This window comes from Cryptotermes secundus, unplaced genomic scaffold (assembly GCF_002891405.2).
Source record: "Cryptotermes secundus unplaced genomic scaffold, Csec_1.0 scaffold603, whole genome shotgun sequence".
NCBI lineage: Eukaryota > Metazoa > Arthropoda > Insecta > Blattodea > Kalotermitidae > Cryptotermes > Cryptotermes secundus.
This window is the reverse complement of record NW_019721770.1, coordinates 417,392-433,195: the sequence shown is the minus strand read 5'-3', so window position 1 is coordinate 433,195 and position 15,804 is coordinate 417,392. Positions and strand designations below refer to the sequence as shown.

At 44.5% G+C, this 15,804-nt stretch overlaps 1 protein-coding gene across 3 annotated transcripts in view; it reads left to right on the top strand.

Annotated features, from left to right (window-relative positions):
* LOC111875748 (rho GTPase-activating protein 26) overlaps positions 1-15,804 on the top strand; it is a 177,694-nt gene that overhangs the window by 58,462 nt on the left and 103,428 nt on the right. For all 3 annotated transcript variants that reach the window (XM_023872244.2, XM_023872243.2, XM_023872242.2), the window contains exon 2: positions 11,032-11,189. In XM_023872244.2, coding sequence (XP_023728012.1) covers positions 11,032-11,189 — 158 coding nt within the window. The remainder of the gene's footprint in view (positions 1-11,031; positions 11,190-15,804) is intronic.

Below are 15,804 nucleotides of genomic sequence, written 5' to 3'. Positions count from 1 at the left end.
GAAATAGCGGCTCCTGTGTAGAGAATCGAGATTAACGGCCGTGGGGATCCGTTGCACTGACCACGTGACAACCTCTATCCGCAAAAAATGTTAGCACTACTCTGGCAAGCGGCGGTCTCTCGGTCGGTATAGTTCGCTTGCGGACTAGTGGCCACGGAGAACTCCGTAGCTCTTTCTCGGACACTCTGATAACGACTCGAAATTTCGTAAGAATGCTGTGGTTAGAGCTGTGCTTTGTATCTAGTGTGTGAGGGTATACTGCCGAATTGCCGTAGTAGAGGCAGAATTTATCTTTCCTCTATACCACAACCCCCTAAAGTACAGTGTACTGTGCCATCAGGTTTAACATCAGAAAGCTAGATTTTGCTCACAGTATATTCATATTATTCTCAGTGCAAACATTATTTATATCTCAGAATTATTGGGTTTTTGGACTTTCTCCAGCGTTCTAATACCCTTTTGTTACGGATGTCAAAGCAGGACAGCAGGATTATCAGCTCCCCTTCTTTCTGCTTCTTTATTTCCTCCCCTTACTGAATCAGCTTTCATCAGTGGTTAGTACTATCCCTCATTCATTCTCCCCCACTCAGGACTACTGTCGTTGGTTTCCCTCTCCTTGTATCCACATCCCCCCTTTCGATTCTGACTGCCCTTCCACCTTGAGGGAGGGCATCAGGCTTCCGCAAAGCACTGGTCTGAATACACAGCATCATTTAACAGAAGATAATAATCTTCGTGGCATCCTACACTTTTACTTTCCGCACATTCTAATGAAGCCTGTGGGATTGAATGAACATCGTAAATTTCTGTGGATTACATTAATATAATGCATGATCTGGAAATCAGTATTGTACATAACATAGCATCATACAGTTCACACAAAATGTTTAAAGTGATTTCTTTCTACTTAATTTCATAAATTCACTGTAAATACGATCTCGTCTTTGGATTAATGAAACGATATTCTGTTGAATCTGTGAGCACCAAACCCACTCTGGATGTCTCTATAAGATTTGTGATTGAGGTTGCGTTTGCTAAGGGACCCAACAGAATAGGTGTTTCCCACCCGCACACCTAAGGACGAAAACAGATCCGGTTTCCGAAACGTTGCGTTCTCTGATTTTTTATAATACTGGACGATGGACATAGCCCCAAAAGCCAGTAATTCCGAGCGTTATACACCATCGTCAAAACCCTTTAAAATCCGATCTTTTGTTTCCATAAACATCATTACTCTACTTGATTTTTTAATGTAGGCACAGTGTGTTTAACGTCAAGGGACTGTATTTCATCGCATAGAGTATATTTGTGAGTTTCATGTGATTATCAGGATTAAAAAAAGTAAAGCTATCCCTGTAACAGGCCATAGAGACCCATAGGGTTGTGAGACGTCGGGGCTCCCACATCTTCTAGACAGTCGGGTCACAGATGGCGGTGAGGTTGTCAGACTTTACCCCCATGAAGATTCCTGGTACTCACTTCTGTTAAAGGCTGAGTCGACCCCAGGTCCATATTGCGACCTTCCGGCTTGGAGATAAATGTCTCAACCAACTACGCTACCGCGTTGCCTGAAGATGGCCTTTAATGGCCGAAACATGTAGCATTATAACAGCACATATATTTTAATAGTTTTAATAACATCTTATGCACATAACAACCACTGTGTGGATTAAAGTGTGAATCAGTGCTATTGACTATTGTATTATAGACGGAACATTTGATAGACGATAAGTGGAACCTCAGTGCAACAGGATGCTTAAATATAATATTGTTGACGTCTTAGGTATTTTTCTTGAGAAGATACTTCTTAATTTCACAGTTCAGAATCGCTGTGCCTTTGGTTCTGTCCAGTGTACACTGAGCTGCCCACGAGTTCAGTCGCTTCAGGTGCTGGTGGCCGAACCAGTGCACTAGAATAAGCCGTTACAATAAAATGCCTAGTTGAACACATTTTTACGTCATTTTTACTCGTAGGTAACAATATGTACATTTTGTTCCGGGTCATTGATTTGGAAAGGTGGTAACTTACACGGCACAGTTAACACACGTGACTATACATACCACAAGAAGGACTAGTTCAACATTGTTCCGGGGAACGTCATAATTACTAATAAGGTTCCAACACTTCATTGTCAGTAGCTGGTATACGGAAATGTTGACTGTACTTTCCTTGTCTGTGTTAATCGTTAAGTTCAGTGTGTTCACAGTAAGAAGGAACCTGTTAACGATATGTCTCCATTTGTTTCACGTCATTAACTACAACAGTAGTGTACAGTATGCAGCAAAGAATATTCGTTTCGCAACTTTATGCAAGAATTCACGGATCCGGTTTAGCCCAGTAACTAGACTACTAGCTAGTCGAACGCAATTTTGATTCCAGGCACCGTGATTTTTCTGTTCGCCACTGACGAGCCCAGACCGCTTCTTTGGCCTGCCCAGCCTATTATCCAACGGATAAAACTGGTGGAGCATGAAATGACCCCGGACGGGAAATCCGCTATCCGGACTGAGCTTTTTCGTTGTTTTCCGTAGTCACACGGGCAAATGTCGGGATAGCACCTCAGTTGCCCTACAAACGTTTCTGTCCTCGACCTTTGCAATTCATTCCCTGAAATCCTACTATGTCTTAAGAAGTTTTTATGAACTTGTTTAATTAAGCATCACGCCATACAGACGTATAGGGGAGTGGAAGTATAGCTCCACCGTTCTTGACCTGGGCTCATATGCATCGACCCCCTTCACATCTCCCTAGATATATTACGCTTCCTCCTTTGGTGTTGCTTAGTATATTCTGCCCCCGTGTAACAATTCACATCAATGGTTGTATTTATTTTTCATATTCAGTAGAATTTGTAAGATTTAAGAAAATGCTGCATCTTCAGATCGTTTGAAGTGTATGAAAAATATATATCAAGATAATATGAAACATCGCCTGTTACTGAAAGACTGGAACACTGGAACCAGAAGAGACGGCCGTTGCTAGGTAACGGTCGATAAACACGTCTTCTTGGCACTGGACACACACACGCAACATTAGTAGAACTGGTGGAAGCAGTGTTTTCTGTCCGATCCCTCACTAGGCTACATTCTCATAGCAAGAACCATCGGGAGAAATTAACCAGACGTGGCTCTGCAGTCAGTAATGTGAAGGAGACAGTCGGCAGCCAGCTAGGGCAGGAGCCGTCGAACAGAAGTTACGGAATCTACACTGTTGGGATACGTTATCGGGCAACGGCTGGTGAAGAAATAGAAGACTTAGCATGTGCTATAGTGAGAAATAGAGTGTATAAGTTAGCAAGAGCGCTGTAATTACTAGTAGTTACGAGTTTTAGGAGCCCAGTTAATCCAGTTGCCAATCCAAATTTTCTGTCTACTCATTAAATATGTGACATTACATTTTTGTAACCTGCGCTAGCGACAAGTATTTCGGACTCCTTCAGGAAAGTCAGGAAGGTAATTTGAGAATACAACAGTAGACGGAGAACGAGAAGCCTAGAATCCCCACAGTCCGTGGGGCTATTTTCCATGGCTTCGGTATAATGCTGAGATTGAAAATGCGTGGGTCTCTACCTCCATTCCATACGCCTTTACGACGTGATGTTTAATTAAGCGCAAAGAGAAATTTACCTGCGTTGTACTACTACTACTACTACTACTACTACTACTACTACTACTACTACTACTACTACTACTACTGCCGCCGCCGCCGCCACGATCAACCATACCAATTCACGGACCGCAGATTGAAAGGCACTGGTTTATCACTATGTCATGGAGGATATGAGGTTCTCACAGCGGTGGCTATGAAGAGTTATTTATGTTTTCTGGGATTGTAGATCGATGAAAGTCAGCCGACGTTTCGTAGAAACAAGTCGCCTTCATCTTCAGGATCGAAGAATAAGCCAAGCAAGAAGTCAGCGTGAAAGCAGGGGATTTCTTGCCACTTACTGTCACGGTGGTTTCTTGCCTGGCTTTACCACTAATTCGGTTTGAGACTTTTTTTTCGGTTAAGTGGCGTCATTAGTCTGGTGTGAGGCGGTTGCTCGGTGTTCTGCTGGGGTAAAGAAGTCAGTGAACCAGTAATTTTGATGATCCATATTTTTGAGTCGCAGTTGGGTACTAAATTTTTTACATTGGCACTGCAAAATGAAGATCTTCCCCCTGGTGTAATTAATTTTTATTGCTCCAAAGTTTGGCTTACTAAAGGACTGCCCAGCTTTGCTTTAGAGCGAATGGATGGGCTAGTGCTTTGCATACAGGAGTACTTACATACTAATGGAGCTGAGCCCTTCTGGAGGAGCGCCAGTTCTGCAGCTACTCAACAATTTCCCAGCATTTTATGGAGCCCGAATGTTCATTACCGTTTTCAGAAGAGCTCGCCACTGGTCCCTATCCTGAGCGAGATAAATCCAATCCATACCATCCCATCATATCTCTCTAAGATCCATTTTACTATTGTCCATCCGTCGACACCTTGGTCCCCCCAGTGGTCCTTTTCCTTCTGGCTTTCCCACCAATATCCTATATGCATTCCTCTTCTCCCCCATTCGTGCTACACTCCCTGCCTACCTCATCCTCCTTGACTTGCTCATTATAATTATTCTTGGAGAAGAGTACAAGTTATGAAGCTCATCATTGTGCAGTTTTCTCCAACCTCCTGTCATTTCATTTCTCTTCGGTTCTACTCACTCTTCATCTCTGTTCTATTCCACTATACAGGAGTACAGGGAATAATTATGTCCGTCTCTGTGATATTTGTGGAATCAGTAAGGAGTACCCCTCTTTTTATCTTGTTAGCAGAACGACCTTACATTGTCTATCCGCTTTCTAGAAACTGTTGGTTAACTGTTTGCCCTGGCCGTAGATAAGGCTCTAGAAGTATGAAATAGTTGACTTTATCTTGAAGCACGTGTGAAATATATCAGTTTCAAGTAACAGTGGAGATTTTTGTGTGGTTATATTCTCCTATGATGAGTCATGAAGGGATCAAAACCTGTTACGAAGAGGTACTCTGTGTCTTTCAAAGATAAATGTTGATTACCTGAGAATATAATTTTGATACGTTAAATTTGTGGAAACGGATTTTAATACAACGTTCATTTTCAGAAAGAACAAATTAAAATTTCATTAAAATTATATAAACGGGGGCATGCAGTAGCGCAGTTGGTTGAGGAACTATGCTAAAATCAGGAAGGTCGCAGGTTCGATTCCTGATGATGCCATTGGATTTTTTTGCCTTAAAAGGCAGATAAAATTACATAAATTACATTAGAAATCAGGCAAAAATTGATAACAATGTGGTAAGAACCAGCAGGCCATATGGTATTGAATGAGAGAAATGAAATGGATTAATTTAAATAGAGCGAATAAGACGGACAAGTAACTTTCAGGCAAGGCTGTGCCATAGGCCATTTTTTTTATTGCTAGTGGGGTGGGACTATGTCCCTTGTACTGCGGCCACTTCTGGCCTACTGCATCAGCCACAGATGATAGGCGAGGGTGATTGTGGAGCAATTGGTGGAATGAAGATTGGCAGGTGAAACCGAAGTACTCGGAGAAATCCTGCCCCAGCACCACTTTGTCCACCACAAATCCCACTTGACCAGACCCGGGATGGAACCCCGCCCACCGCGGTGCAAAGCCAGCGACTAACCGCATGAGCTATGGCGCGGCTTACCATAGGCCATAGTCGCCTACTTCTCGTAGTGGACGAGTAAATTCAATCACAGGATAATTCATGTGGGATTTATGACTGACAGAGCGGCACTGCAGCCATAGGCACCGCAAGAATTTTTCTTAGCGTTGGTGGAGGGAACAACCAGCAAATTTACTTGCAAACTTTCTTTTAAGCCGCTTAAGTGTATATTTACTGCTCGCGCTAGAGTATGCAGGATAGGAGGATATATAAAAATTGTGTTTGTTAATGCTTGATTTTGTCACGTCTATTAGTGTCTATAGACGGAGTTTTGGATTGGATGATTGGATTTATTGCAACTTGTACATTCACATCTCGGGACTACAGGAAATTACAGCGTTATCGCTGATCTACACACTTTACGGTTCACCGGTACACACATATTAGTGTCTTGAGCCTTCGCCAATCGTATCCTGGCAAGGGATTTATAACCGTCTCACTGTCACTTCACATCGCACGTGAAGTCTTCTTTGCACAGTCTAATTCATTTCTTACCGTTTCTTCCCAATCGCCTTCTATCACCAGAAATCGTCCCAACTCAAATGAACTCTCAACTTCTGACAACTAACTACTGAGTCTGAGTCCTATGTTACGACCGAAGTTCACTCGGCAAGTCTGTCTTGGAATGAAGCGCTCATCGGGGGCTTACGACTAGATATTTATTACTGTCAGTTGCTGGTTTGTTTATGTGGGTCACTCTCTCTGACAAGAGGACGGGCTGTCGTTTACAGTTGCTGCTGGCCCTCGCCAGAGCAGTCATTTTCGGGTCCGAGTCCCGTGGGAGTCGGTACCAAATGTTACTGTCTCAGATTCGAGACTTTTCGTCGCCTCACCACTCACAGGGCTACTGTGGAGGTATTCGATTCCGCCTCCACACGGGATCAACTAACTACTCCTTGAAACTTCTCGTTATATAGCCTCGGGACGGACACCGTCTTCTATTGTGCCGTATTGTTTTAGGCGTGTTTACTGATTGGTTGTCTAGCAATAGACCTATTTTTGCGAATTTTGGATCCCGCGGTAATATACCGAGTTGTTGCCTAGCAGTGAATCTATACGTTGCAATATATTTCCTTCTTCCTTAAATTAATTTATTAAATCGGAGGGGTCATATACCAGGATCCCCTCCCTCCTACTGGCGTCCATGGCAGTGGCGTGTTTTTATCAAAGCACTTAGGTTTCCTCCTGTTATTAATTCCACAATTACTCCATAACCATCAGTAATCAGGGGCTCGTACAGTAGGTCCATTTGAGGCCAGAGAACCACCCCGCTCTTACAACTAAAATCCCATCATATTTATAGTAACCGGACACAATCAGGCGAACGAATAATGAGAATTACATTCGTTAGTTAATATATTAAAATAGTTCTCAGAGATATAGGATGGGCGGTATGGACTGCATCGATGTGGCTCAGGATAGGGACCAGTGAGCACCGTAATGAACTTTCTGGTTGTATAAAATGCTGGGAAGTTCTTGAGTAGACCGCGCCATAGCTCAAGCGGTTAATCGCTGGCTTCCCACCGCGGCGGTCCGGGTTCGATCCTGCGTCTGGTCAAGTGGGATTTGTGGTGGACAGAGTGGCGCTGGGGCGAGTTTTCTCCATGTACTTCAGTTTCCCCTGTCAATCTTAATTCCACCAAATTCTCCACCATCATAATCACCCGGGGCAGGCTACAATAGGCCAATGAGTGGCCGCCGTGCCGAGTGGACCCAGTTGGCCCCCCCCCCCCCTCACTAAGCGAATTAAAAAGAAAAGTCTTGCGTAGATGCACAACTGGCGGATTCTCAAGAAAGGTTCAGCTTCGTGAAGATAGATAATATTCGTATGATGGTAATAGAGAGCAAATGGGAACAATTCGGATTCCTTTTTTCTGAAAAGTAGGAAAGCTTGTTTGCTTGAAATACTTTCTTCTAGACAGCAATTATATAATTATTATGTCCGTTACACAACACCACAAAATGTTGGCCAGTCATCTTTTGACGAATGTTGAAGTATTGCCCAATAGCCGTAGGTAAATGCAGAGAGAATACTGAATGCAAACCATGACCACGTCATGTAACTTCTCTAGTCATGTCTTTCATGACGTTGTCTGCATAAACACTACGGGAAAGTACAGGACGTTGAACTGTTCAGGTAACTTTTATATCTTATAATGCACTTTCATATCGCCTGTGGGGAAAATTGATCCGAGAAATTACAGGTTTCTGCCGATCACAGTGGCTGCACGGTCTAAGGCATGAAATGTCTTCGGTCGCTCAAACAGTGGGATTGTGAGTTCGAATTCCACTCAAGGCATGGATGTCTGTCCGCGTTTCTTCCGTGATTGTGTTGTCCTGTGCGGGTAGCGGCCTTGCGACAGGGCTGATCATCTGTCCAAGGAACCTACCAACTGTCTATACGAGTAAGTCCCATAGTTCCAGATTAATTCTGGCGGGAAACAAGCCAGCGGGCCTAATTCAAGAGACAGGAGAAGAAGAAGAAGGTTTCTGGATGGAATATTTAGTTTAACATCTCGGTGCTTCCTTCATGGGGCTGCAGGCTTTTTCGATCTCTGTCTATTCTTATCATGTAAAGTAACGCAATGTAAAGGTGTTCCTATGCTTATCAAGTTAAGCACCACACTCTGAAGACGTAGGGAGGAGTGGATGTGTAGATCAACGTTTTCTTGACCTCGGCACTAGTGGGAGGTGAGTGCTCAGCTTCACACCCCTGCCGCTTTACTCTCCGGGGAAAGAGCCCCCAGAACCCATTTGAAAGGAGGCTGGTTGGGTCCCAGAACCGGTGTGGGCTACGTGACCCTACCGGGACTCGAACTCCGACCCCTCCTATCCAGCCCGTAGCCAGTCGTTATACCGACCACGGTAGTCCAGCGTCCAGTCTTATCATATACGTACAATTTCTAAACCCTTTCCAGAAACTCGATATGATTCCGTAAAAGGGAAAAAGGAATCTTTCGTAAGACCCGTGCATTCACAAAACTGAAGAATACGGACATGACCCGATCAATATTCGAATGCATGATCCCAGTGCTCTTTATCAGTGTCTTTATGACAGCGCGAATGTCGGGATGAACGCGGAACTGTTCTAACGTAATGCACGTGAGTGAATGCTTTTGTTAGGTACCTTGCAATTTACATTTTGGGGTGCCGGAGTTTAACTCTCTGGTCCTACGTTCGGACATCCCACATAAATTACCATTCCTACGGTGTGTACGGTTCTATTGTGAATTGGCATTTTAATTATTAAAAAGGTAAAGCTATCCCTGCAACAGGCCGTGGATGCCCATAGGGTTCTGAGACATCGAGGCTCCAACATTTTCTATGCAGTCGGCTCACAGACGGCGGTGAGGTTGTCAGCCTTACGCGCTGGTCTCCCTTTGTAGAGGCTGAGTCGACCCCAGGGCCATATTGCGGCTGGAAGGATTAGGTCAATTGAAAAATCCATTTACATAATCGGGAATCGAACCAACGACCTTCGGGCTTGTAGCGTAGTGCCTCATCCGACTACGCTACCGCTTGTCCCGAACATTTTAATCATACATAACCTGATACTAGTCTTCGCCGATCGCAGTGGACGCACGTTTTAAGGCATGAAATATCTTTGCCCGCTCGAACCCTAGGATCGTGGGTTCGAATCCCAATGACCCCATGGATGTTTGCTTTTCTTCTTTGTTTGTGTGTAGGTAGCGGCCTTCCCCCATCCAAGGAATCCTACCGACTGTCTAAAATTAAGAAACTGAAGTGAAACAAGCGTTTCACGGATGCCCTATGCTCCAAGTGGGAGCAGCAGGAATAGGTAGATAGAATACGTGTACTATCCTTGCTAGGTGCTACCCGTCAAAATGTATTTGTGCTTCACTCTGGTTCCTTCGTCCCATCCTGTCCCATTCGCTACTGTTTTCTGCTGTTGGCCTTTAATTTTACATCGTACCATTCTGTAGATACTCATTTCTGTATAGTTACTCCAGAACCTCTTGTCGAAAATCTCGTCCTTTCCCTCCTCTATACCTCACCGTGTGGCTCAAGTCTTCTTTCATGCTACGTATGGTGCAAATCGCCTGTTTTTGTTCCTCCTAACCCCCTTCAATTTTCAAACTCATGTTTTCTATCATATTATTCCTCTCTTGTCTTCCCCTGTTCATATTTATTAGGAAGAGTAGTTTAGAGCCCCCCCCCCCCAATATTAGGTGTTATGGTAACACTGCTGAACATGGTTGGAGTCTGAGTGCAGACCCCCTTGTGTGTGTATGTGTGTGTGTGTGTGTGTTTGTTGTGGCGTATAGACCTGATGTAGGAAAAGACCCCGAAACAGACGAGACAACAGCAGTTGCCATGCAATGATCGTGGTGTGGTTGATTATATCAGACCCATTTCTTGGTAACAGCCGGTAAACATGTCAAAGATATCCGAGCTATCGCTAGGCAGACATACATAACAACAGAAGAACTGTGGGAGGCGGTGTATTCTGTTGGGTTGGCCTCGGGGCTATATGACGAGGACTCCAGGCCGGCTGAATGCAATTGAGAGTTCAGTTGTGGGATATTCGCCAAATTGGAAGGACTTGAGCGCGGGAAGCTGAAGAATCTTCACTGTTAACATCCGTTACCAGGAAACGGCTGTTGACTGCAGGCTGGAAAAAGGCTTAGCGGGTGCTGTGATGGTTTGTTGGGAGCAGCGATAGCGATGTAATTACTTGTAGTTCCGAGTGGTGTGTATAAGTGGTCAGTAAATCTAATTACCAATCCGAACCCCATCTGTAGTCACTCTAAATCGTGACAAACAAAAACAGACTGGCTTTAGTCCGCAAGCGAACTATACCGACCGAGCGACCGCTGTTTGTTGGTGAAGTTAGTACCAACTTTAGCGGATAGAGGGTGTCGCGTGGTCAGCGCAACGAATCCCAACGGCCGTCAATTTCGGTTTTCTAGACCGGAGACGCTACCTTTCCATTCAAGTAGCTCATCAGTTATCCTCACGAGCCTGAATGGACCCCGTTCCAGATCCACTACTTCTCAGAAAAAATGGTAGCGCCGGGAATGTAACCCGAGACCTCTGATCTCTAGACCACAGTCTAAATCGTGACAATATATGTGTTCGTGTGTGTGCGCGCGCGTGCATGTGTGTGTGTGTGTGTGTGTCTAATATGAAATTGGCTTGTTTTCTTTGTCAGGTATAACTTTGCATTCTTGTAGTAAGATTAAGAAATTGCATTCCTGAAAGAAAATCGGGATTAATATGGTTTTGGACTTCCGAATGATACGTGTAAGTGTGCTGAGGATATGCTGGCCGGTTCTATTGTAATAATTGGTTTCTGTATATGTGTGTGATTGCAGACTTGTCGCGGGCCCAGCGCACTCTGTCCAATAGCCTTGTCAAGTTCAACTTCGAATGTATTGGCACTTCGCAGACCGATGATGAGGTGGGCATCTCTGTGTCACTCAAAGAGTTCGGGCGCCTTATCGCCAATATTGAGGACCAGCGGGACATGATGGTAAGACAACTGGCATTTTAGGAAGAGCTGTGTTTAATATGGACTGCCTCTGTGGTCTGGTGGTCAGAGTTCCTGGCTACATATCCAGAGTTCCCGGGTTCGATTCCCTGCGCTACCAGATTTTATGAGAAGTAGGGTCTGGAACGGGGTCCACTTAGCCTCGTGAGGATAACTGAGGAGCTGTTTCAAGGAAATAGCGGCTCCGGTCTAGAAAACCGAAATTAACGACCGAGGGGATTCGTTGCGCTGACCACTCGACACCCTCTATCCGCTAAATTTGGTAGCAACTTGGCCGGCAAGCGGCGGTCGCTCGGTCTGTATAGTTCGCTTGCGGACTATAGGCCACGGAGTTTGTTTTTATGTTTAATATGATGTCGTACGTCGGCTGTCTTTCTGTTCTTGCCTTATAGGTGCACTTGTCTGTACGGACTCTATGTGCCTGTTTTTTTTCCCATACAAATCCAAAATTTCTTTACATAAATGTACACACCGAAACACTTGTTTAAACTTGTTGTGCCCCTTTGCAATGTGCCGTCTATTTGTGCCCGCCTTTCGACTTATTTCATTTCCTATAGTACTGTATGGATTTTCATGAAATTTTACACTAGGGGTTCAGCGTTGAGAAAATGCTTTATTTATGGTTTATGTAAAGTTCAGTTTAACTGTACATTTTCTCTGAAGACCTGTCGTACAAAACATTCACAGAATCTACGACTGTACATATATCTAGGTTACCGTGTACAACCGTTGTTTGAAACATTTATTCTTGCAGTTAATATGTACTTGTAATCCCATACAAGGACTTTTTTTTTACTACGCACTGTGATTATCGATACAGTATTTGCTTAGTTATGGTACACATGATCATTCGGACTAATAAAATACCCAGAGTCACAGCGGGAGTATTTGCGGAAAAGAATATTGTTACTTCATTGGAGTAGGCCCGCATTTCGTTCATCCGTTTGTAGGTGAGATGCGTAGTTCCATTCGGGAACAAAGATCTCCGTGAATCACGGTTTGCGGGTGCTAGCCCCATCATGTTGGTGTGTAGGGCACGTGATGGAATGTGTAGCCGTGAGGTCCCGCGCTCTGAGTGTACCTCCCCTTCGTAGGCTAGATCGCAACGCATACCTGTTGTCCATAGTGCTGAGCAGTGCTTAGGTACCTCACGTGTGATGGACGGGGCAGTTGTCTATTTTCATATGACCCCTTCAAAAGGTGAAGAGCGAATGGGATTTGGTTTCGTCATCCCTTGGATAGATTCAAGAAGTGTCATCGGGCTACCAGACAACTATTACATAAACCTGGTTCCTGCACGTAGACTGTGATATTCACAAGAGAGGATTTCTCTGACTAGAAAGAAGTAGCAGGAAAGTGGCCTTCATGAGTTATAAAGAGTTCTTCAGTTTTTGAGTACATTTAATAGTGATCCCCTGTTACTGGCTACTTACAGTTAGGAAACGAATTCATTTGATCATCTCCACAAGAAATAAATTATCACGATCTTAAGCGGCCTCCGTAGTCTAGGGGTAACGTTCCCACCTCACGACTCAAGGTACGCGGGTTCAAACCCGGCGGAGGTCGTGGAATTTTTAAGGGCGGAAAAATTCAAGGAACAAGTCCTCCGGGAGGGACTTTAAGCCGTTGGTCCCGTGTCGTAGATTTACGGCACGTAAAAGATCCTCTGAGCAAAATTAGGCAAAAATTTTCCCGCCCAAGTAGTTTCCAGTGCCTCCGGTAGATGGGGAAGTTATCGGGTACCAATGCCAGTAGAGGACCGACCTCGCTGACAGAAAGGGGAGATAGCGGGCACCAGTGTCGTTAGGGTATGGCGACAGTAGAAATTAAGGGGGGACGTACAATAGACTATTAGTCGCGGTGCATGGGGAAACCCACCCCCTCTATACTGAATAACTGAATCACGATCTTAATAGAAGCGACAGTGATTAAGCAACACATATAAAGCCATTGTAACATGAATTAAAATTGACATATCGTGCTGGATCTTTAAGAAAGTTGAAGAATTTTAATTTTTCTGCGCACTGGATCAGAAGCACCCGGAGGTAGAGGATACTTACAATACAAAAATTATAGCACCCGGTACAGTTAGAGTTTCTTGACATTCTACAGACCTTGTAGCTAAACCGAAAGATGCAGAACATTTCACAACAGAAATATGATTTGAATGAAATGTCATCATAACCACAGGAAATTTTGGTATGATGAGTTTTTCTAATTTCATTCGTTATTCTAGGCATAACATTCATTTACAGAAATAACATGCCTAACATGAAGATATAACTTAGTATGTGAACGCCGACTCCCTTTTCACACCGGCATCAACCCAGATCCTTACTTAACCAGTCAGCAGAGAATAAGCAATAAATTATGCATTGTCAATCACTGTTGTACAACCGATCACAACCAACCATAACTGCCGCCAAAGGAACATAATATGGAATTTCTTTGTTAGAGGCTCTGTGATTTGCTCAGACAAATATGGTTTGGTAAATGCACTATGTTACAAGCCGGCAGGTCTCAGGTTCGAGTCTCGATGAGGTCATTGGATTTTTTTCAATTGACCTAATCCTTCCAGCCGCACTATGGTCGTGGAGTCGACTCAGCCTCTAACAGAAATGAGTACCAGGAATCTCCCTGGGGGCTAAAGGGCGGCTGGCCGGCACGTAAGGCTGACAACCTTACCGCCATCTTTGAGCCGATTGTCTAGATAATGTGGGACCCTCGACGTCTCACAAACCTATGGGCCTTTACGGCCTGTTAACAGGGATAGCTCTACTTTAAATGTATTATGACTGATACAGATGAGCGACCAGTTTTGCATAGGAATATAGACGGCAGTAGTGACTGCGCATGTTACGATTTCTTCTTTACCAGTTGTCAGCCCCTGGACCATAGAATCCAAAAATTTTGTACATTGCGCACGGCTTGAAACATTTCATAAATGTCGTATCCCCTTCCTGAACAAATGCAAACAGGTTTGACATAACACTCAGTTACGAGTACCCTCTTTTTTGTACTTTGCTGTACAAGGTGTGACAATTTAATTCCCGGAATTGCCCTGTGGAAGCACTGGATGCTGCTGTTGCCTTCGAAATACTCCCCTTGTGAAGCTATGCACTTCGTGAGACGACGGTGCCACTGCCGGAAACAGACTTGAAAACAGTTTTCCGGAATACCTCGCAGTAACGCTATCACGTTACGTTGGATGTCAGGAATGTCAGCTAATCTTTGTTACTTCAGGACATTTTTTAATTTTGGAAAGAGCTAAAAATCGCAGGATGCTAAGTCAGGTGAATAAGATGGATGATCCGTTTCTGTAATGGATTTCTTAACCAGGAACTCGCGAACCCTTAACACATGCGCAGGGGCATTGTCGTGGTGGAGAATCCACTCATCAGGCCACAGTTCTGTTTTGTTTTTTTTTTTCCTCCGAACAGATTCCCGTAACCTTGTCAGCACTTCCAGATAGCACTGTTGATTCACCGTTTGCCCTTATGCAGTGAATTCATAGTGAACTGTTCCCATGTGATCGAAGAAACACGCAAGCATGGTCTCGAACTGCGAACGAGACATGCATTTTTTTTTTCGGACGATGCGAATTGTGTTTTCCACTGCATGCTCCGGAGTTTTGTTTCCGGGTGGTATTGAAAACACATTTCATCACCGTTAATGACCCTATCAAACATCTCTACACTCCACGTCGGAGTTCGAGTCCCAGCAGTAGTAATGAGATTTTCTTTGCAGCGTTCAGACCAGTTCTGGGGCCCATCCAGCCTCATATCCAGTAGATATTTGGGTTTTTTCCTCGGAGGTAAAGCGGTTGGGGCTTGAAGCTGACCATTCACCTCCACTTAGTGCCAAAGTTAAGAGTGCATGGAGATATCTCCACTCCTTCTATGTCTGTGACGTGTTGCTGTGTTGAACACGGGGACAACTTTTCCTTAACTTTACCATCTACGCCTAGATCTCCCAAATGGTCTGTTACCTGCAGGCGGTCCAGCTGAAACTGTGCATACATCTCATGAGACTCCGTAAAAACGTGCACGTCGACTGGCTGCATCCACTAGCTTGCCTGAAGTCGGTATCCCAGGATGGCTTCTGCATATGAACGTGATGTGGAGTATGTTACAGCAGACGCGAACCACTTTCTGGGCAAAAACAAAGATTGACAGCGATTATTTCGCCCACTGATGATACTTGACGTTAATGGAATGTATGCTTGACGCCACAGAGGATGGTACCCTTCATAATCACCGCCTTGACAAACACAAATGCATTGAAAAAGATTTAGTTTATGAAACGCATTCTTGCTGTGACCTCATGGTAAGTAACATTTGGGCTTAGCTCGGATACAAATGGAAACCGGATGACTGTTCTTTCTATCGCTTCTCTTCCTGTGCTACATCCGCGCGTTGGGCGCTACTTACTGGCGTTCCTTTTATGGCGGGCTGCTGTCGCTGCCTTTAGCCCCGTGTTTGGCGATAGCTCACGCTACCTGGGTCGCTCTTTGGGGACAGGCCGAATGAGGGGTGACCTCCACCGGTAGCCAGTACCGAAAACTCAGTTGACTTTTCCTCCTTCCCTTTCTCGTTGG